This window comes from Anopheles coluzzii, chromosome 3, assembly GCF_943734685.1.
Source record: "Anopheles coluzzii chromosome 3, AcolN3, whole genome shotgun sequence".
Classification (NCBI taxonomy): domain Eukaryota; kingdom Metazoa; phylum Arthropoda; class Insecta; order Diptera; family Culicidae; genus Anopheles; species Anopheles coluzzii.
Genome location: NC_064671.1, coordinates 38,524,887 through 38,546,396, shown reverse-complemented (window position 1 = coordinate 38,546,396; position 21,510 = coordinate 38,524,887). Strand labels below are relative to the sequence as shown.

The 21,510-nt window shown below is 37.4% G+C and overlaps 2 protein-coding genes and 3 long non-coding RNA genes across 12 annotated transcripts; 2 read left to right on the top strand and 3 right to left on the bottom strand.

Annotated features, from left to right (window-relative positions):
• Positions 1 to 105: 105 nt before the first annotated feature.
• LOC125907292 (uncharacterized) lies at positions 106 to 794 on the top strand. Of its 2 annotated transcripts, XR_007452567.1 has the most exons (3): positions 106 to 377; positions 485 to 575; positions 642 to 794. It is a non-coding gene; the product is annotated as an uncharacterized LOC125907292 (long non-coding RNA). The 2 variants fall into 2 exon arrangements; XR_007452566.1 differs by having other exon boundaries at positions 485 to 794.
• Positions 795 to 2,370: 1,576 nt separating this feature from the next.
• On the top strand, positions 2,371 to 3,059 carry LOC125907291 (uncharacterized). 2 transcript variants are annotated; one of them, XR_007452565.1, is made up of 3 exons: positions 2,371 to 2,642; positions 2,750 to 2,840; positions 2,907 to 3,059. It is a non-coding gene; the product is annotated as an uncharacterized LOC125907291 (long non-coding RNA). The 2 variants fall into 2 exon arrangements; XR_007452564.1 differs by having other exon boundaries at positions 2,371 to 2,840.
• Positions 3,060 to 3,173: 114 nt separating this feature from the next.
• Positions 3,174 to 11,604, bottom strand: LOC120954830 (uncharacterized). Its single transcript, XM_049608785.1, has 4 exons — positions 11,494 to 11,604; positions 10,888 to 11,420; positions 10,722 to 10,821; positions 3,174 to 3,894 (listed from the first exon to the last, which is right to left on the bottom strand). The coding sequence occupies exons 1-4, from the start codon at positions 11,530 to 11,532 to the stop codon at positions 3,709 to 3,711; spliced, it is 858 nt and encodes a 285-aa protein (XP_049464742.1). The 5' UTR covers positions 11,533 to 11,604; the 3' UTR covers positions 3,174 to 3,708.
• On the bottom strand, positions 5,296 to 10,003 carry LOC120959662 (uncharacterized). 4 transcript variants are annotated; one of them, XR_007452571.1, is made up of 8 exons: positions 9,480 to 10,003; positions 7,697 to 9,372; positions 7,504 to 7,627; positions 6,574 to 7,409; positions 6,201 to 6,501; positions 5,834 to 6,104; positions 5,502 to 5,762; positions 5,296 to 5,410 (listed from the first exon to the last, which is right to left on the bottom strand). It is a non-coding gene; the product is annotated as an uncharacterized LOC120959662 (long non-coding RNA). The 4 variants fall into 4 exon arrangements; XR_007452570.1 differs by having other exon boundaries at positions 6,574 to 7,054; positions 7,128 to 7,409; positions 7,697 to 10,002; XR_007452568.1 differs by having other exon boundaries at positions 7,697 to 10,002.
• Positions 11,605 to 13,548: 1,944 nt separating the features above from the next.
• Positions 13,549 to 21,268, bottom strand: LOC120958932 (odorant receptor 30a-like). Of its 3 annotated transcripts, none has more exons than XM_049608784.1 (6): positions 20,990 to 21,268; positions 20,399 to 20,931; positions 20,235 to 20,334; positions 20,073 to 20,162; positions 19,855 to 20,010; positions 13,549 to 13,992 (listed from the first exon to the last, which is right to left on the bottom strand). In XM_049608784.1, the coding sequence occupies exons 1-6, from the start codon at positions 21,215 to 21,217 to the stop codon at positions 13,939 to 13,941; spliced, it is 1,161 nt and encodes a 386-aa protein (XP_049464741.1). In that variant the 5' UTR covers positions 21,218 to 21,268; the 3' UTR covers positions 13,549 to 13,938. The 3 variants fall into 3 exon arrangements, 2 of the variants coding, with proteins under 2 accessions (XP_049464741.1, XP_049464740.1); XM_049608783.1 differs by lacking the exon at positions 13,549 to 13,992 and adding an exon at positions 19,350 to 19,793; XR_007452563.1 differs by lacking the exons at positions 19,855 to 20,010; positions 20,073 to 20,162; positions 20,235 to 20,334; positions 20,399 to 20,931; positions 20,990 to 21,268 and adding exons at positions 14,054 to 14,340; positions 16,202 to 16,301; positions 16,368 to 16,900; positions 16,974 to 17,369.
• Between the last annotated feature and the right edge of the window lie 242 nt (positions 21,269 to 21,510).

Genomic DNA, 21,510 nt, shown 5'->3' with positions numbered 1-21,510 from the left:
ACAATATTTGAATTTTTAATCAGAATAAAACCAATTCATTTTAAGCAATACGGCCTTTTTGGACCGTTACTCCTGAATAAAAAAAAAAAAAAAAAAAAAACCAATTCATTTGAAGCAAAATAAATTCCATTATACTTTATTTTGACCATATGATCAACACTTGTACATAGTGCCATTTACTTTGTGTTCTTCACTCTCGCGCTGTGTTTTGATCGTTCGAAACTCATTGCCAGAACGAATGCAAATTTCATATGGGAATGATCGGTGCCGGAAGAGGCAGCGAAAATTATGAAATGATAATAGAAAAGTGGTTAAGTTAATCGTGAAAGATGTCAACGCAGACGTAAATGTAGTATGTTTTGTTACATGATCTACGGGTAAGTGCATGCATAAGAAGAAGAATCTTCCAAATGATGTTTGTGTTCAAACAATCGTACTGCTTTCAATGTTTGTTTATTTTTCTATTATTTTCCATCACACCTAGCTATTTCATTACCAAAGCTCCTGATAACAGATCAAAGCAGATGGATCGGGCATACAGAGTCGCCGTTTAATTTAAAATATCTGCGTGATCGGTAAGTTTTAAATAGTACTAGTTTTGTTCACCATTCTAATGCTCGATTTATCTTTCATTCCTCAAGCAAACGCATCAAACAGCAAGTGTTTTTCCTTCCAACAGCACGCACCATCGGTGGTGCAGCAGCTAACGTTTTGTTCGCCTAGCGCGCACCATCAAGAATTGATATTTTGCCAAACAGTACTGTGAATAAAAAACTGCACACTTACTGTAGGAATTTCCTGGAATTTTTTGGTCGGCCTACGCTCGCGGGAATGGTAGGTCCGTTGAGAGAAGGAAAGAAAGGGTGGGAGCGAGGATTAACCAAAAACGCGGCATTGAGAATGAGGGGAGGTGCGCTCAGCGCTCACGCTGGGACACTCACGATGCTTGAAATAAAATGTTAACACCCATATAACCAAGATACCGAAAACGCCACCAATTTCTCGTACTAAAAATCCAGTTCCATCAAACAAAGCCAAAAAACTGTCAGTTTGGTGGGTTAAGCCACACGGCCACAGAAGCAGCCACTTCAATGTTATTGAAGTCAGTTTTTTATGAACGGATAATTTATTCGCTCAACGTGTTTCACCTGTGTTAAAATGTGATTTAATTAAGCATAGGAAGCAAGTAAACGTGTGTGTTTAAGTTGGTTTGTTGTGGAACATCCTTGTGTAATATGTGTATCTGTGTGTTTGTTTACTTGCGAGTGGACTCTTTCATTTCGCTGGTCAGTGCATAGTTTATAGACTAATAATATTGCTGAAGTTGAAGTGCAGTGATGTAAGTGAATGAATTTAATCAATCGAAGAGTTAAAATCCTGTTCAGCATATTGACCTTAGCCAACCCTGGACCAAACTTTTCCTCAAAGCATTTTTGGAAAAGGTGGGTTGAGGGTGGGCAAGATAAATACATCGGATCGGAACTGGCAGCTCCGATTGTTCTAAAATTTGGTGGGTTAGCGACTGAATCGACCACCACAAACCCACGTGGGTTTGAAGTGGTTTTACAGTGGGTTAAGGACGATTTGGTTATTTGGGCAAGCATCGATTTCAAGCATGCATGTCGCGCGACATTTTGCCAAGCGGGTTGATTTTCCGTTTCGGAATCCTCTTTGATAGTTTCCGACTATCTCTTGGATATGCGGGACAAGACGATTCTGAAGGATCAGGGAAAATATTTTAAAGGCGGTATTCAACAGCGTAATACCTCTGTAGTTGTTGCAGTCCATCCTGTCTCCCTTCTTTTATATGGGGTAGATGATGCCGAGATTCTAATTATACGGCACCGATTCGTTAGTTTTTCTCACAGTGCCTTTAAAAAGACCCGCTTGGCAAAGAGTAACTCATTTTGATGCCTCTCGCTACCCCTGGCCTTAGTTTTAAAGGAATCATGCGACACACTCGCACTCCACTACCCCATCCCATGGAAAAACGCTCCCACCATCGAGGTGTTGACCAAAATTTCGCTATGTGCATGAGACACACACTCGCACTCCTCCAGCCCTCCACAGCTGAACGCTCCCACCGTTGCGAAGTTTGCGAGAATTTTTGCTCTGAGCGTGAGATCCTGAAGCACCAGAGATGACACTATGTGTAAAGACGATCATAATTCGGTATGGTCAAAATGCGTCGATTGTCGTTTCATTTATCTGGTAATGATGTATTCACTTCATCAAAATTTTAAACGTTCACAACTAGACTGATAACAATATTTGAATTTTTAATCAGAATAAAACCAATTCATTTTAAGCAATACGGCCTTTTTGGACCGTTACTCCTGAATAAAAAAAAAAAAAAAAAAAAAAACCAATTCATTTGAAGCAAAATAAATTCCATTATACTTTATTTTGACCATATGATCAACACTTGTACATAGTGCCATTTACTTTGTGTTCTTCACTCTCGCGCTGTGTTTTGATCGTTCGAAACTCATTGCCAGAACGAATGCAAATTTCATATGGGAATGATCGGTGCCGGAAGAGGCAGCGAAAATTATGAAATGATAATAGAAAAGTGGTTAAGTTAATCGTGAAAGATGTCAACGCAGACGTAAATGTAGTATGTTTTGTTACATGATCTACGGGTAAGTGCATGCATAAGAAGAAGAATCTTCCAAATGATGTTTGTGTTCAAACAATCGTACTGCTTTCAATGTTTGTTTATTTTTCTATTATTTTCCATCACACCTAGCTATTTCATTACCAAAGCTCCTGATAACAGATCAAAGCAGATGGATCGGGCATACAGAGTCGCCGTTTAATTTAAAATATCTGCGTGATCGGTAAGTTTTAAATAGTACTAGTTTTGTTCACCATTCTAATGCTCGATTTATCTTTCATTCCTCAAGCAAACGCATCAAACAGCAAGTGTTTTTCCTTCCAACAGCACGCACCATCGGTGGTGCAGCAGCTAACGTTTTGTTCGCCTAGCGCGCACCATCAAGAATTGATATTTTGCCAAACAGTACTGTGAATAAAAAACTGCACACTTACTGTAGGAATTTCCTGGAATTTTTTGGTCGGCCTACGCTCGCGGGAATGGTAGGTCCGTTGAGAGAAGGAAAGAAAGGGTGGGAGCGAGGATTAACCAAAAACGCGGCATTGAGAATGAGGGGAGGTGCGCTCAGCGCTCACGCTGGGACACTCACGATGCTTGAAATAAAATGTTAACAAGCATCGATTTCAAGCATGCATGTCGCGCGACATTTTGCCAAGCGGGGACTTTATCGGATTGTTGATCGCTACAAGCTTTTCTTTATGATGCTGGATCTGTCCTGTCCTAGAATATGAATGATTGGTCTGGACGCCGTAAGGCACTGTGTAGTAAGTGTGCATGCTGCAAAACTACATTGCTCGTTATTTTGTGCTGTGTGCATTACACATTCTGGTGCATAGCAAATGTAACAATTAGTTTAAACTGTTGTGTTCCCCTTTTCAGCCAACATACTGCATGAGCATGACGAAAAACTGGTACAGACGCTTCAACACCTGCAAAGTAACAAAAACTATAAAAGGCTTTAAAAATACTCGACTATGAACTATTATATACACTCATGTACGCCTCGAAATTCATGGGATGAAAGCCATACGCTGTCAACATCATCGGATATTGCTGTCTGCTCATAAGAAATCTAAATTCCTTCTGTTCTTTTACTGGTAGTTTATACCAAGGCAACGAGATGATCTTGTTGTACAATGCGTCAATCTGTGATAAGTAACATGTTTGTCAAAAATACTACACACTACCTTTATCTCAACCATATGTCCAATCACGAAATATCCTGATAATTGGACGAACATCACGTACAGGTAGGAATATGTTGGGTACCAATCAGTCTGCGGCATAATATACAAAATCAATATCGTTACATTACATGTTAGATCTTTATGAAATGGCCAATGTTCGTTTATTTATTGTTAATGCCTAGATAAGTTGTTTTCGTCAATTAAACCATATACCATTAAACCATACAACTTTGGTAATTGTTGTACTACATCATTAACAGTGGGTGGCCTTATTATTCTTTACATAATTTTAACATTCTGTAGCTAAAGAAGCTAAATTTGCTAAAACAATTGGCACTCAGAACTAGCACAGTGCGATAAGAGTCTATGTCAACAAAACGCAGACATTCCTCAAGCGGTATTTGATGGTCGACGTGGCCAGCGCGCGTTCCACAAAACAATACCTTTTGGTCATCAGGATCGCTTGTGATGATATTTTTTTGATTATTTTTTGTGCATCATTCTCGAGAACCTCTATCTGTTTACTCTTCGATGTGCATTTCAGTTCTATTCCATCATGACACTCGCTTTAATTATAATACATAAGCACATCTTAACACTAGAACCGCCGATGGGACTTTTTTGTCCCATCGCATTCGAGAAAGGTGTGTTATTCCGTTTGCCATCGGGACAACTCATTGAAAATTTCTGACTTCTATTTATTTTTAACGATCTATTGAATGCACCTATAAACAAAATTGTATCTCATATGGTAATTAAAAAAAAATCATTTTCAGCCTAAAACCGCCATATGGGATATTTTTGTCCCATAAGCAAAATAAATTGTGATGGCTGGCATCCCTGCTGTCAACGAGTGACGGGTGTACTTCTGCAAGTCTGGCAGCACTGGCGTGTACGCGTTTTCGTGACAAGGCATGTCAATACGAATAGAACAATAAAAGTGCGCGAAAGTATTCAACTACATACGTGCTTTTACTCTTGCTTACTACGTGCTTATGTTTTCGCTATATTCAATCGGCTCGTCTATAAAAGCATTCTACCGTACACTCTAGCGCAATTTTATTAGTAGCACTGGTTCGTCTGAGTGTCCCTTATAATGATTTATTACACCTAATTATAAAGTTTATCAATTTTTTTGCCACATGAAACCCTTAGGAAATAATTAACATGTCTAAATATGTACACATAACGAATGGGACAAAATTGTCCCATATGGCGGTTTTAGTAAAATTGAAAAGTCCGGCGGTTCTAGTGTTAATCTAACGTCCCGGCAGGCAATTGACAGCTACCCGGCAGGCAATTGACAGCTAAACTGACGGCGCCGGAGGAGGAGAAACGGGCGCCCAACCGTGCATTGCTCAGGCGCCCAACGGAAGACATGATTGGGCGTGGGGGGGTACGGATGAAACGGACCTCCCGTTCTTTCGTGTATTGTTTACATTCGTTTATCCGTGTATTTCTTTCATTCGGGTTGTATATCAACACAGCTAATTTTCAAATCGACCGTTATTTTATTGATAATTAAATATTCTAAAAATACACTATTTTTCATACAAACCTAATTCAGCGCACGAAAACGGCTATCACGGAGATTTCCAGCATTCACCTGTAATTAAATTAAAAAATAAAATATAGAATAAGTAAAGAAAGTTATTTGCGTTTCATATAAATAAAGCGTAGAGAATGCAATACATTACCAGTAATTGTGAGAAGCCAAAACAACATGTTTGTTTCATTAAACATGTTTAAACAATTTGTTGTAGCCGCCTAAACAAACATGCCTCCAGTTGAAATGATAGTATGACGACGAACGTACAGGAGTTGCGTCGTCATCGAGGACTAAGCCAGCTTCATCGTTTTGGCAGCATTCCGTTACCTAGATGTGATTGTCCTTCGTGATGAAGTGTAACTAGCCGACCGTACATGGTACGGCATTGATGAGAACGGCTTATCTGAAACTAAAGAAAGAAGAATAATATCAGTCAAGTGCATTTTATGCTGATCGTTCGAGATCGTTTCTTGTACGTACAAAGGAATAAGGGGGACATTTTTACAGATTTTTTTCATTTGCACGCTTCCTACCCGCACCAGTGTAACCGGTGCTAGCGGACGAGCTAACACTCAATGCTATGCCATAGATTTGGGCGCGGTTGTTGCGTACCTGTGGGCCCGGCATGTTTTTACAATCTCGGAACGTCACCTCTGTGGCCCAAACATCTGTGCTAGCATTTTCAGAGCGCAATTATCGCCTTGCAGACGCGTTAGGTCTACCACGACCATTCGTAATTCTCACAGCACAGCTGAAATAGACAATATAAGAGAAAAATATTGTTAGTGGAGCGCAATCCATGTAAACCATTAATTTTAATTATATCGTCAATTTGTCTTTCTCTTACATTTTACACTGTCGTTAATTTCGGTAGCTTAGGTAAGCTAACAGTACGACGATAATCTGGATACCGCCAATTACCGGCTCGTAGAAGCGTGAACGCATTCATCATCACTGAAGATTTGGTACCTCCATAACAGTCCGCCTCAGACGACGAAATTATTAGCAGTTGCAATCTGATACACGACGCCTAAACGCGATGAGAAAAAACACATCTAAAACGTTTTAGATTAAAAATATAATGTCAGTTTAGCTTAACAAAACATTAAAATGAAATATTTATTTTGCTATTTCGCACGGCAGATTAGCTGAAATGAAAAATAAAACAATGTTAATTTATCAAACTGTCTTTCTATTACTTTAGATACTGTCAGACTTACTTCAACTTTGCTTCAATTTAGCATGGTGGCCGGTGACCCATGGGGTTTTCCGCTGTTTCCAGTTTGTGGTAGTCCGGTGGTTTTTATAGAGCAGTGACTCCCACATTCTCCAGACAGCGCCGGAGGATGAGGAATAGGAACGCGTGCTCTAATTTTATCTTTGGGGAGGCATTAATCGAAGCAGGACAGGTGCAGTATGATCCGACTACAGCGCGATGGCGAGTAACCCGGAAACACCAAGAATGGGGACATAAAACGCGGGTATGTGATAAGTAGCTTCGTCAGTAGCTTGTTGGACAACTTCCGACGACAAGTGCAGTGCCATCGGTGGTTCCGGTTGCCATTCCTCGTGCTATCCGTCCTCCCAGATTGCCGGTCCGTGTTGTTGGACAACTTCCGACAACAAGTGCAGTGCCTTCGGTGGTTTCAGTGGCCGGTCAGCGCGAGTCAACAAAGAATGCCAGTCCGTGTTGTTCAACAGCTGAAGGTAACGGATGAAGTGTCAGCGCTGGTCTCGAATGCCGGTGATGATAATCATCATCGGTCCACATTACCTGGTGTTCTTGCACCATTCCGTCCGTTAGGCCAGCAACATGGACAGCAACCGTCAACTAGTACTGCTGCGCCATCAGTGGTACCGGTTGCTGATGCTCTACCCCAGGAATCAGGCATGAAGATCGGTAGACAACAGGCATTGGCGGGATCTGCAGTACCATCGATTGCATCGCTTGTCGAAGTTCATGCTCCGAAGAATCAGCGTGGTATGATGTCCGCTGTTGTAAGACAACAATTACCCACCAGTGCTTCTGCATCGGTGATAGCGGCTCCTAGAGGATCTGTTTGTATTGTGAGCCGTACACCAGCCAAAATGATCAGCTTTAATGTTCAAAAACCATCAACGAGTACTGCTATATCTGAGCAATTTTTTACCTGTGTTTCTAGCCAGATCCGTCCGCCAGGCAAGATAGTTGATGGTGGTAATTAAGTGCCATCGACAAGCGCATAACGTACATAACGACTGAACGAGCAACTGGTCCTGTTGTGATAAATTTGCCTAAAAATATAACCAGGAAAAGTGATTAGAAACCGTCAACGAGTTCTGCTACGTTTCCGGTGTATGAACCTGTGCTGCCTTCGTCACCAATAATGATGATCATCGACGATGAACACCAGACTGCAGCAGGAGCAAATCAAGCAGTCTTTTCAATTACTTCTACAGAGCATTCTGGAAGCTGCTGCCTTCGTTGTCGGATGCTGATAATGAAAATAGATGCACGCAGCGCACAGATAATGGTGATTTTAAAATGAGCAGTTCACAATACTGAATCCTATGAAGGGTATAAGAAGAAATGCGCAGAGTTTAGCAATAGAAAAAATCGAAAATGAACAAAAGTTTGATGCATTTGAAGCAAAAATAGCTGGAGATGATTTTGCATTTGGCAGTTCTACTTAAATAATAGATGCAGATATCAGCAGCCAGGATGCCAACAACAGGATGCATGAGGCTTTAGACGTGTTGTTTGATGGGACTTTTCTTGCACGGTGTACCTGGGAAGGATCGTCAGGAAAAAATAGCTTTTAGTAACTACCCAAATACAGTGCTTATTTAAGTCTATCGCCACAAACCACGTGGGAATAGACATAGATAAAGAATATTTAAAAAGAAAACTGACTCATGCACCGGCAAGAGTAAACATGCAGGGAAATGTTAAAACAAGCTGCCATAGAAGGAATAAATAAAAATAAATTTATTTAGTTAAATTGCTCTACCTATTCACAGTTGCTGTATATATATATATATTACATATTATTTATTGCTAAACACATTGCTTTTCCATTTTTAATTGTAATGTCCTATTGATAGTATATTACACCTTTTATCTATTCTTTTCTAAATAGAATGATGAATGACAAATGAAATGAAAAATTGTAGCTTTGGTAGTTTTCAGGGGTTAAGATAGGACTTGTTTAAGATAAAAAATGTAAAATGGCTGTTGGTTTCATTTCGCAAATCACTAACAGCCATCGCGTTTTTGCTCCTATCATTTATTGTACTTTATTGCCAACCGTTTGACGATTGACACAGGTGCTAATTTCAAACGTATTCCGTCTTATTAGGAGGAACAACGCTAACCATATTCCGGAAAATAAATAATGCTGTTGCATCTGAATAGATATAAACAAAGCGCGTTAACACCAATAACACGATTACACGACGACAATACGACCATAGCATGCTCTGGTGTCAATCGTCGCGGTCAAGCAACAGCAACTAAACCCGAGAAAGGCCGGGATAAGCTGTTCCGTTAGAGCAATTTTCTAAAAAGAACAACAAAAAATATATGTCGCTGGAGCGCTAACGCTCAAATTTATAAATAAACAAATTAATGAATAATTAGATAAACACATGCATTCATAAGCTATATATAAATGTTACCATCGATTGTTTACAACGATGTTCACAGTGTGCTGTAACTCTCTTCAATTCCCAAACTTGAGACAATTTCCGCCGGCAACAAAATGCTCATCCGGTTGTTGCTCTAACCGCGCAGTTCCCATAAGGCCCGCGCCGACGATCCAAGGTTGGTGTAAACAAAAATAAGGATAAGAAATCTAAAAGTAAAAAGAATCAAAGTGTCCTTTCCGTCACTTCCGTCACTGCCCACTTCTTTGATGGCTTTCCAATATCCTTTGCATGAAATCCGCTGGGTGCATACGAGGTGAATCGGATTTGTGTGCTTGGATTGTGGATTGCAGATTTGTGTGTCTTCGGACAGCTTGGAACACTTCTGAAGAACACTGATAACATCGATTATTCATAATGTTAAACGGCAAATTTTATCCGATTAGTTATTTAATTGCAGCGTAATGAAAAATTACAAATACAACAACTTTAATTAACATACCTTCCTGCGGAGGCAAATAGCTGCACGTATCTAACCTCCATCTATCGTTTTCTCCTGGTAAACGATAAGGACACCCGAAAATATGGAAAATTAGATAGGTACAACCAAACATTAGACGGATACGTATACATTTTTCTAATTTATTACACTTTAGCACACATTTTTGCTTCACACTAAGCACAACAAACTATCATAGGAAGCTTCAATATTTTAACGCTTCAATATTCGCCAACAGCACACAAGTGAATAGCACCATTGGTCATTACTTTTAAGTTCACATTACAAACTTTAACACTGGAATTATGCAAATAAAATACATGTTTATAACAAAGACGCTTCTGCATCAAACTCTTTCACTTTGAAAACATAACCTCGATCCATCTTCGCTGCCTAAAATTTCACACACACATCCACACACTGTACGTCGTCACATGCCGTTTGGTGCTGTTACACGCACACAGTTGCAGTTCATCACCGCTCGTCCGTGTTTCTTCCTGCTCTTCCATGCGTTTCAACACCCCTCGCCCTAGCATGAAACGTCAATTGCCTGCCGGGGTCTGTCGCCCATGCAGTAGAAACAGGGTTTCACGACCCTTCCGTGTAAACAGAACAATATAAAAAACTGCATGTTTAGAACACCTTAGTTATGTTGAACTAGTTATTTTTTTAAACCAAATACGTCATCAACATGCTTTATACTGAAATGATATTCTGTCTAGCTCAGAAGGATTTTATTAAGACTGAGCTTAACAGTTCCTTTTATATTTGCGACTTCCTAACAATACCATTCACTGCATTGCGAATAATCTTTTTTTTACTAACCAGTTCGATTATATTATAATTACTTACAAACCACCAGCCATAACGTTGTTTGTAAATATTAAAGTAGTTATGTTTCATTTTGTTTGTAACTGTCAACAAATAATATCCTATATGCAACTATTTCTTTTAAAATTTCTTTATGTTTTTATGGAAAAACACGAGCTATAAATAATTTTGTCCACATTATTAATTATTTTTAAATTTAAGGGTAGACATAACAGATATAAAATCTATTCAAAACCAACATAATAAACGAAAATGATAACCTTTTCCATAAAAAGTTTTTACGCAACATCGAAATAAGTCTAGACAATGAACTTCATACGTTCTAAAACAAATTTCAACTCTTTGAAACGTTTTTCAAACACATACTATTTGTCATATACACTTCATAATATAAGTAATCTTACCAGTACCTACCAAAAGCACTAATAGCATTGCGTCACATATTGAAAGAAATTCTGTTGCAACCTGTGCTAAACACATAAGCCCGAATAAGTTTTCAATCGTGCTGAAAAAGCTTTACAAAAAGTGAAGAAATAATCACATAATCTGGATCGATCGATCTATGCTGTCTTAGACTCACCTGGTTGATTGCTGATGATCGTGCATGCACTGGACCCACTTGCGACGTATATCCTCAGTGTGTTCTTCATTCTTATTGGGGTCGATAAGCATGTTTTCCAGCTCACCAAGATGCAATATTGAAATCTCTGTCCTAGCCATAGCATATATTGCGTACATGAAAAACACAAAATCAGACAGTATTGCTCCCAAAACACCAATAACCAAGAGATTAATCTGAAAACACATCGTCACTGCGTATCCTAAAGAAGAACTCAAATCGCAGAACGGTAGCTCGTACACAAACAAAGGCATCACTACTCCCGTTACAAAGTAATAAAATGCAGGATACACTCCGAATGCAACTGCAGCGAAGATATATGACGCACTCATTATACGATAGACTATCCAAAGAATACGACCTGTATGTCTAAGTACAGCAGTTTCCTCTTCAGACCCGTCCTGGTAGCGTTTAAGCACTTCTTGTTCCAGTTCAGCGGTAAATAACTTGACTTCTTGGGGTTTCGAATGCCAAACGAAGAACTTAATGTAGAGCTAAAAATAAATACATTGTATACGTAGGTACTCAGATCATATAATCCATCATTTTGATTTCAACACTTCCTACCTGTACAGCAGTTCCCAGCGTTATGAGGACTTTCATCATACGAATTGGATCATCGATGTACTTTCTTAGTGTCCAAACAGTACTTGCAAAATATACTGTTATATGAAACGAAACGTAATACGAAACTGGCGTGAACTTTCCTGGTGCTGTCCACAACTCAACCCCGGCCACTTTCGAGTACACAATCAGAGATTTCATCAATTTACGAAAATCTTTAACATTTGCCATTGATGCAGTAAAGTTTATCTAAGAAATGTAAATTATTAAACAACGTATCGTTGATAATGCACAATATGGGGCAAATTTGGATGTTCTTCACGAACAAATCTATCACCGCTTAACAACTGTCAAATCTACGACCAACTGATTTGTTAAGCACAATTTCGTCTTTATGGTGTGCCATTTACAGACTAGCAAGCTGTTAATAATCAATTTTACTTTGCAAAATATCGACTAGAATATCAGTCAAACATATCTCACCAATTAAGCGTCTAATTAGAGCTAGAGCAAAATTGATGGGAACTTTTCCCACCATAGACCAAGTTGAGTCACTATAATATAAGTATACCGTGGGATACTTTGTTAAAGACAACAACTGTCATAATTTATGGAAAAGGTGATATAAAATTCTTATCTAAGCTGTTAAAAGTTCTTGCTAGTGCATGTATATAAAAAATAAAACAATTCAATATAATGTATATTTATAACAACCGTTCAATATTTTTCATACTAGTTTTATAACTCGTTCAATCGTTTCAATCTCAAATTTGAAATAATTTACAAATATTAAAACAAACAAAATAAGATCTATTGTACTTCTGTAACAAACTTAAAAACTTGTAACACTAAGCATCGAATAAAATTTTCTTAAAACTAGTTTTCTTTTTAATTCAATACAATCCTTAAATAATAAAATACCTGCTTTTCTTTTTGGTTAGTTTCGTTTCGTTAGATGCATGTTCGATACATGCACGATGTTTAGTTCCGTTAGATGCATGTTCGAACCCAAATGAAAATAATCATTTCTAAGCAATATGGCCTGAATTAAAATATTACATTCTTTTAACATGTGTCACATTCATATAAAGCTTAATACATTCGTTTGATATCTCCTATTTGAAATTTTTGAAATTATTTTTTTTATGAAATCATCTTCTTCTTTTAAACTCAACAACCGTTGGCGGTCAGGGCCTGCCTGTACCACTTGTGGGGTTGGCTTTCAGTGACTGATTGGCGGCACGGTCCATTTCGGACTAGACCCCAGGCCGGGCATGTTGTTAAGTCGTACGGGTTGACGACTGTACCACGAGACCGGCCTTGATTAATTAGATTTGGTTTTATGTGTTATTAATATTATTGCAAGACAGATACATTACCATTATATATGAGGCGAACTATCTTATAAAAAATATTAAATAATCTTTATTATTTTGTACTAATTTTCGATCGAATGAGTTTGGCTGAAATGAGCCGATTTCGAAAATGATTGATGCCTATTTCTCTACAAATTGCACTGTCAATTTTAATGTTAGTGTTAACAAACTTACATCACTCTTGAGAAGCGCATTCAACTGAGTTTATTTTTGTTTTGTTTTGAGTAACTTTTTAATAGAATAATAAATTTCATCTAATCAGTGTGATGTTGTGTAACGTATAGAAATATGTGGAGTATGCCTATAGTGGCTCGATGACTTTTGTTATTAAATAAATAAATAAATAAATAACTGGGGCGGTCCCGTGAGACAGCCGTCAACTCGAACGACTCAATAACAAGCCTGCCATGCGTTCAATCCTAGAATGGACCGTCCCCCCGTAACAAAGATTGACTATCCGGCTGTGTGGTAATAAATTAAGTCTCGAAAGCCTGTACAGGCCGGCATGTCCGCGTAGGGACGTCACGCCAAATAGAATAAATAAATAACTAAATACTCGTTTAAATACCTTTTTCCAGCCTTCACAAACTTAAACGCACTATAAGCTAAACGATAACAACGAGCAATTCAGGCTGGAGAATGATAGATCGGAGAGAGAGAGAGAGCAACTCGGGAGCATTGAGCGAAGACGGACGTTGATCAGAAACGAACGAAAAAATACAGTTATACGAATATTTAATATTTTTAACAACATTCCTTTTAATTTGTCCAAACACAAATCAATTTTATTCCAAAAATCATAAGGTTGATAATCTTGTAACTATACGGTAATTTTTTTGTTTGTTTATTCCTCTTTGAACCACCAAACTCTAAAGGTTTCTCTGTTGATAGGTTCTAACAGAGACAGTGTCTAAGATTTCATTTTTATTACCTCTTTTGCTACGCATTCTTTGAGATGATTTGGTGTACTTTCAGATGTGTACTAACTTTGTATGATTGGTATTGCATGAGTGCATCACATATTTTGGTGAATAGTAAGTGGAACAATTATTACCAAAACAATTTTTCAGGTTCAGCCAACATACTGCATGACCATGACGAAAAACTGGTACAGACGCTTCAACACCTGCAAAGTAACAAAAACTATAAAAGGCTTTAAAAATACTCGACTATGAACTATTATATACACTCATGTACGCCTCGAAATTCATGGGATGAAAGCCATACGCTGTCAACATCATCGGATATTGCTGTCTGCTCATAAGAAATCTAAATTCCTTCTGTTCTTTTACTGGTAGTTTATACCAAGGCAACGAGATGATCTTGTTGTACAATGCGTCAATCTGTGATAAGTAACATGTTTGTCAAAAATACTACACACTACCTTTATCTCAACCATATGTCCAATCACGAAATATCCTGATAATTGGACGAACATCACGTACAGGTAGGAATATGTTGGGTACCAATCAGTCTGCGGCATAATATACAAAATCAATATCGTTACATTACATGTTAGATCTTTATGAAATGGCCAATGTTCGTTTATTTATTGTTAATGCCTAGATAAGTTGTTTTCGTCAATTAAACCATATACCATTAAACCATACAACTTTGGTAATTGTTGTACTACATCATTAACAGTGGGTGGCCTTATTATTCTTTACATAATTTTAACATTCTGTAGCTAAAGAAGCTAAATTTGCTAAAACAATTGGCACTCAGAACTAGCACAGTGCGATAAGAGTCTATGTCAACAAAACGCAGACATTCCTCAAGCGGTATTTGATGGTCGACGTGGCCAGCGCGCGTTCCACAAAACAATACCTTTTGGTCATCAGGATCGCTTGTGATGATATTTTTTTGATTATTTTTTGTGCATCATTCTCGAGAACCTCTATCTGTTTACTCTTCGATGTGCATTTCAGTTCTATTCCATCATGACACTCGCTTTAATTATAATACATAAGCACATCTTAACACTAGAACCGCCGATGGGACTTTTTTGTCCCATCGCATTCGAGAAAGGTGTGTTATTCCGTTTGCCATCGGGACAACTCATTGAAAATTTCTGACTTCTATTTATTTTTAACGATCTATTGAATGCACCTATAAACAAAATTGTATCTCATATGGTAATTAAAAAAAAATCATTTTCAGCCTAAAACCGCCATATGGGATATTTTTGTCCCATAAGCAAAATAAATTGTGATGGCTGGCATCCCTGCTGTCAACGAGTGACGGGTGTACTTCTGCAAGTCTGGCAGCACTGGCGTGTACGCGTTTTCGTGACAAGGCATGTCAATACGAATAGAACAATAAAAGTGCGCGAAAGTATTCAACTACATACGTGCTTTTACTCTTGCTTACTACGTGCTTATGTTTTCGCTATATTCAATCGGCTCGTCTATAAAAGCATTCTACCGTACACTCTAGCGCAATTTTATTAGTAGCACTGGTTCGTCTGAGTGTCCCTTATAATGATTTATTACACCTAATTATAAAGTTTATCAATTTTTTTGCCACATGAAACCCTTAGGAAATAATTAACATGTCTAAATATGTACACATAACGAATGGGACAAAATTGTCCCATATGGCGGTTTTAGTAAAATTGAAAAGTCCGGCGGTTCTAGTGTTAATCTAACGTCTGTCGCCCATGCAGTAGAAACAGGGTTTCACGACCCTTCCGTGTAAACAGAACAATATAAAAAACTGCATGTTTAGAACACCTTAGTTATGTTGAACTAGTTATTTTTTTAAACCAAATACGTCATCAACATGCTTTATACTGAAATGATATTCTGTCTAGCTCAGAAGGATTTTATTAAGACTGAGCTTAACAGTTCCTTTTATATTTGCGACTTCCTAACAATACCATTCACTGCATTGCGAATAATCTTTTTTTTACTAACCAGTTCGATTATATTATAATTACTTACAAACCACCAGCCATAACGTTGTTTGTAAATATTAAAGTAGTTATGTTTCATTTTGTTTGTAACTGTCAACAAATAATATCCTATATGCAACTATTTCTTTTAAAATTTCTTTATGTTTTTATGGAAAAACACGAGCTATAAATAATTTTGTCCACATTATTAATTATTTTTAAATTTAAGGGTAGACATAACAGATATAAAATCTATTCAAAACCAACATAATAAACGAAAATGATAACCTTTTCCATAAAAAGTTTTTACGCAACATCGAAATAAGTCTAGACAATGAACTTCATACGTTCTAAAACAAATTTCAACTCTTTGAAACGTTTTTCAAACACATACTATTTGTCATATACACTTCATAATATAAGTAATCTTACCAGTACCTACCAAAAGCACTAATAGCATTGCGTCACATATTGAAAGAAATTCTGTTGCAACCTGTGCTAAACACATAAGCCCGAATAAGTTTTCAATCGTGCTGAAAAAGCTTTACAAAAAGTGAAGAAATAATCACATAATCTGGATCGATCGATCTATGCTGTCTTAGACTCACCTGGTTGATTGCTGATGATCGTGCATGCACTGGACCCACTTGCGACGTATATCCTCAGTGTGTTCTTCATTCTTATTGGGGTCGATAAGCATGTTTTCCAGCTCACCAAGATGCAATATTGAAATCTCTGTCCTAGCCATAGCATATATTGCGTACATGAAAAACACAAAATCAGACAGTATTGCTCCCAAAACACCAATAACCAAGAGATTAATCTGAAAACACATCGTCACTGCGTATCCTAAAGAAGAACTCAAATCGCAGAACGGTAGCTCGTACACAAACAAAGGCATCACTACTCCCGTTACAAAGTAATAAAATGCAGGATACACTCCGAATGCAACTGCAGCGAAGATATATGACGCACTCATTATACGATAGACTATCCAAAGAATACGACCTGTATGTCTAAGTACAGCAGTTTCCTCTTCAGACCCGTCCTGGTAGCGTTTAAGCACTTCTTGTTCCAGTTCAGCGGTAAATAACTTGACTTCTTGGGGTTTCGAATGCCAAACGAAGAACTTAATGTAGAGCTAAAAATAAATACATTGTATACGTAGGTACTCAGATCATATAATCCATCATTTTGATTTCAACACTTCCTACCTGTACAGCAGTTCCCAGCGTTATGAGGACTTTCATCATACGAATTGGATCATCGATGTACTTTCTTAGTGTCCAAACAGTACTTGCAAAATATACTGTTATATGAAACGAAACGTAATACGAAGCTGGCGTGAACTTTCCTGGTGCTGTCCACAACTCAACCCCGGCCACTTTCGAGTACACAATCAGAGATTTCATCAATTTACGAAAATCTTTAACATTTGCCATTGATGCAGTAAAGTTTATCTAAGAAATGTAAATTATTAAACAACGTATCGTTGATAATGCACAATATGGGGCAAATTTGGATGTTCTTCACGAACAAATCTATCACCGCTTAACAACTGTCAAATCTACGACCAACTGATTTGTTAAGCACAATTTCGTCTTTATGGTGTGCCATTTACAGACTAGCAAGCTGTTAATAATCAATTTTACTTTGCAAAATATCGACTAGAATATCAGTCAAACATATCTCACCAATTAAGCGTCTAATTAGAGCTAGAGCAAAATTGATGGGAACTTTTCCCACCATAGACCAAGTTGAGTCACTATAATATAAGTATACCGTGGGATACTTTGTTAAAGACAACAACTGTCATAATTTATGGAAAAGGTGATATAAAATTCTTATCTAAGCTGTTAAAAGTTCTTGCTAGTGCATGTATATAAAAAATAAAACAATTCAATATAATGTATATTTATAACAACCGTTCAATATTTTTCATACTAGTTTTATAACTCGTTCAATCGTTTCAATCTCAAATTTGAAATAATTTACAAATATTAAAACAAACAAAATAAGATCTATTGTACTTCTGTAACAAACTTAAAAACTTGTAACACTAAGCATCGAATAAAATTTTCTTAAAACTAGTTTTCTTTTTAATTCAATACAATCCTTAAATAATAAAATACCTGCTTTTCTTTTTGGTTAGTTTCGTTTCGTTAGATGCATGTTCGATACATGCACGATGTTTAGTTCCGTTAGATGCATGTTCGAACCCAAATGAAAATAATCATTTCTAAGCAATATGGCCTGAATTAAAATATTACATTCTTTTAACATGTGTCACATTCATATAAAGCTTAATACATTCGTTTGATATCTCCTATTTGAAATTTTTGAAATTATTTTTTTTATGAAATCATCTTCTTCTTTTAAACTCAACAACCGTTGGCGGTCAGGGCCTGCCTGTACCACTTGTGGGGTTGGCTTTCAGTGACTGATTGGCGGCACGGTCCATTTCGGACTAGACCCCAGGCCGGGCATGTTGTTAAGTCGTACGGGTTGACGACTGTACCACGAGACCGGCCTTGATTAATTAGATTTGGTTTTATGTGTTATTAATATTATTGCAAGACAGATACATTACCATTATATATGAGGCGAACTATCTTATAAAAAATATTAAATAATCTTTATTATTTTGTACTAATTTTCGATCGAATGAGTTTGGCTGAAATGAGCCGATTTCGAAAATGATTAATGCCTATTTCTCTACAAATTGCACTGTCAATTTTAATGTTAGTGTTAACAAACTTACATCACTCTTGAGAAGCGCATTCAACTGAGTTTATTTTTGTTTTGTTTTGAGTAACTTTTTAATAGAATAATAAATTTCATCTAATCAGTGTGATGTTGTGTAACGTATAGAAATATGTGGAGTATGCCTATAGTGGCTCGATGACTTTTGTTATTAAATAAATAAATAAATAAATAACTGGGGCGGTCCCGTGAGACAGCCGTCAACTCGAACGACTCAATAACAAGCCTGCCATGCGTTCAATCCTAGAATGGACCGTCCCCCCGTAACAAAGATTGACTATCCGGCTGTGTGGTAATAAATTAAGTCTCGAAAGCCTGTACAGGCCGGCATGTCCGCGTAGGGACGTCACGCCAAATAGAATAAATAAATAACTAAATACTCGTTTAAATACCTTTTTCCAGCCTTCACAAACTTAAACGCACTATAAGCTAAACCAGGGGTCTCCAAACTACGGCCCGCGGGCCGCATGCGGCCCTCAAGAGCTTATAATGCGGCCCACGATGACTTTGCCAGAGTTAATATAAATATTTCGTTATTATGAATTTTTAAAATTAAAATGTATTTTTTACTTTTCTCAGACAAAAATCAAGCTATAGTAACACGAAACTGTACAAATATCGTTAGTATTTTATTATAAAAACGAGATTTAAACGTTCACTCATCAGTTAAAGGTAGCGTCAAATGGCCCTCAACATAATTATTTTTGAAGCAATGCGGCCCGCGAGCTGAAAAGTTTGGAGGCCCCTGAGCTAAACGATAACAACGAGCAATTCAGGCTGGAGAATGATAGATCGGAGAGAGAGAGAGAGCAACTCGGGAGCATTGAGCGAAGACGGACGTTGATCAGAAACGAACGAAAAAATACAGTTATACGAATATTTAATATTTTTAACAACATTCCTTTTAATTTGTCCAAACACAAATCAATTTTATTCCAAAAATCATAAGGTTGATAATCTTGTAACTATACGGTAATTTTTTTGTTTGTTTATTCCTCTTTGAACCACCAAACTCTAAAGGTTTCTCTGTTGATAGGTTCTAACAGAGACAGTGTCTAAGATTTCATTTTTATTACCTCTTTTGCTACGCATTCTTTGAGATGATTTGGTGTACTTTCAGATGTGTACTAACTTTGTATGATTGGTATTGCATGAGTGCATCACATATTTTGGTGAATAGTAAGTGGAACAATTATTACCAAAACAATTTTTCAGGTTCAGCCAACATACTGCATGACCATGACGAAAAACTGGTACAGACGCTTCAACACCTGCAAAGTAACAAAAACTATAAAAGGCTTTAAAAATACTCGACTATGAACTATTATATACACTCATGTACGCCTCGAAATTCATGGGATGAAAGCCATACGCAGTCAACATCATCGGGCATTGCTGTCTGCTCATCAGAAATCTAAATTCTTTCTGTTCCTTCACAGGGAGCTTAAACCAAGGCATTGAGATGATCTTGTTGTACATTGCGTCAATCTGCAACAAGCAAATATTAATAAAATCGCAAATAATATCCATGTCCTGTTGTAAAAACATACCTTTTGTTCGATCAAGTGTCCTATCAAAAAATATAATGACAGTTCGATAAACATAACCAATAAGAACGAGTATGTAGGATACCAATCCGTCTGAAATGTCCAACAACGTAGCACCATATTGTAAATTGGAAATATAGAAGTATAGAAGGTAAAAATACTTACCAATGCTACCAGTAGCATTGCATCGCATATCGTAAATACTCCCATGGAGACTTGAGCTAGACACATGAGCCCGAAAATGTCTTCGATGGAATTCAGGAAGCTAGATGTTAGATCAAACGTTTATTAATCGAGAATAATGCTAATGCAAGCTCTGTTTAACTTACTTGGTAGTCTGCTGATGTTCAAACATGCACTGCACCCATTTTTCCCGTACACTGGATTGGTTTTTCTTCATTGTCAGCGGATCATTTAGCATTTTCTCTAGCTCACCAAGATGTATTATAAAAATATCCGCCTTTACCATTGTATACATCGCGTACATAAAGTACAAGAAGTCGAACAGCATGGCTCCTATCGTACCGATCACCAGCAGGTTTACTTGAAACATCATGTTCACAACATATCCAATAGTAGTGCTCCAATCGTAAAATGGTAGCTCGTACAGGAACAAAGGCATCACTACTCCATTTACATTATACGCGAACAATGGATACAGCCCAAATGCTAGTACAACAATAGTAGCTAATGCGGTAACAAAACGAAAAAAAAACCAAAGAATATAACCAGTTTGTTTCAACAGAACAGTTTCTCCAGCAGTTCTATTTTTATTTTGCTCAAACACTTCCTGCTCGATTTTGTTAGAGAAAACAATCACTTCCTTTGATTTTGAATGTCCCACAAAGAACTTGATGTAGAGCTAAAAACGAAACACAATACTTAAACAGTTGATAATCTTACTTCTTTCGTATTAATACCTGTACAGCAGTTCCCAGCGTTATAAGGACTTTCATCATATGAATTGGATCATCACTGTACTTTTTCAGTGTCCAAACAGTGCTGACAAAATATACTATTATATGAAATGAAACATAATACGAGGCTGGCTTGAACTTTCCCGGCGCAGTCCACATTTCAACCCCGGGCACTTTCGAGTACACTATCAAATATTTCAACAATTTACGAAAGCTCTCGATGGTTGCCATTCTTGCAGTATATACCGAGCAAGTGTAAGGTATCTGACAGTAAAAGTAAAATTAAATCACTGCGTCTCACTGTAGCTATTGCAATTAATGGTATACTGTTGTTAGTGTCGTGTTATACAAGATTTAGAATTCCACGCGTAATTCCCATTTTAAGATGCAATTAAATGTGGGAGAGAACAGGCGGCAAACGTCCCGGCTAATCAGAGGATGGGGAAAAGGCCATATGTTGCTCGAACAATTATTTTGCTATTGCTATATGGCTGTACAGTTTTTTCCCCGAGGTACGCCAATAA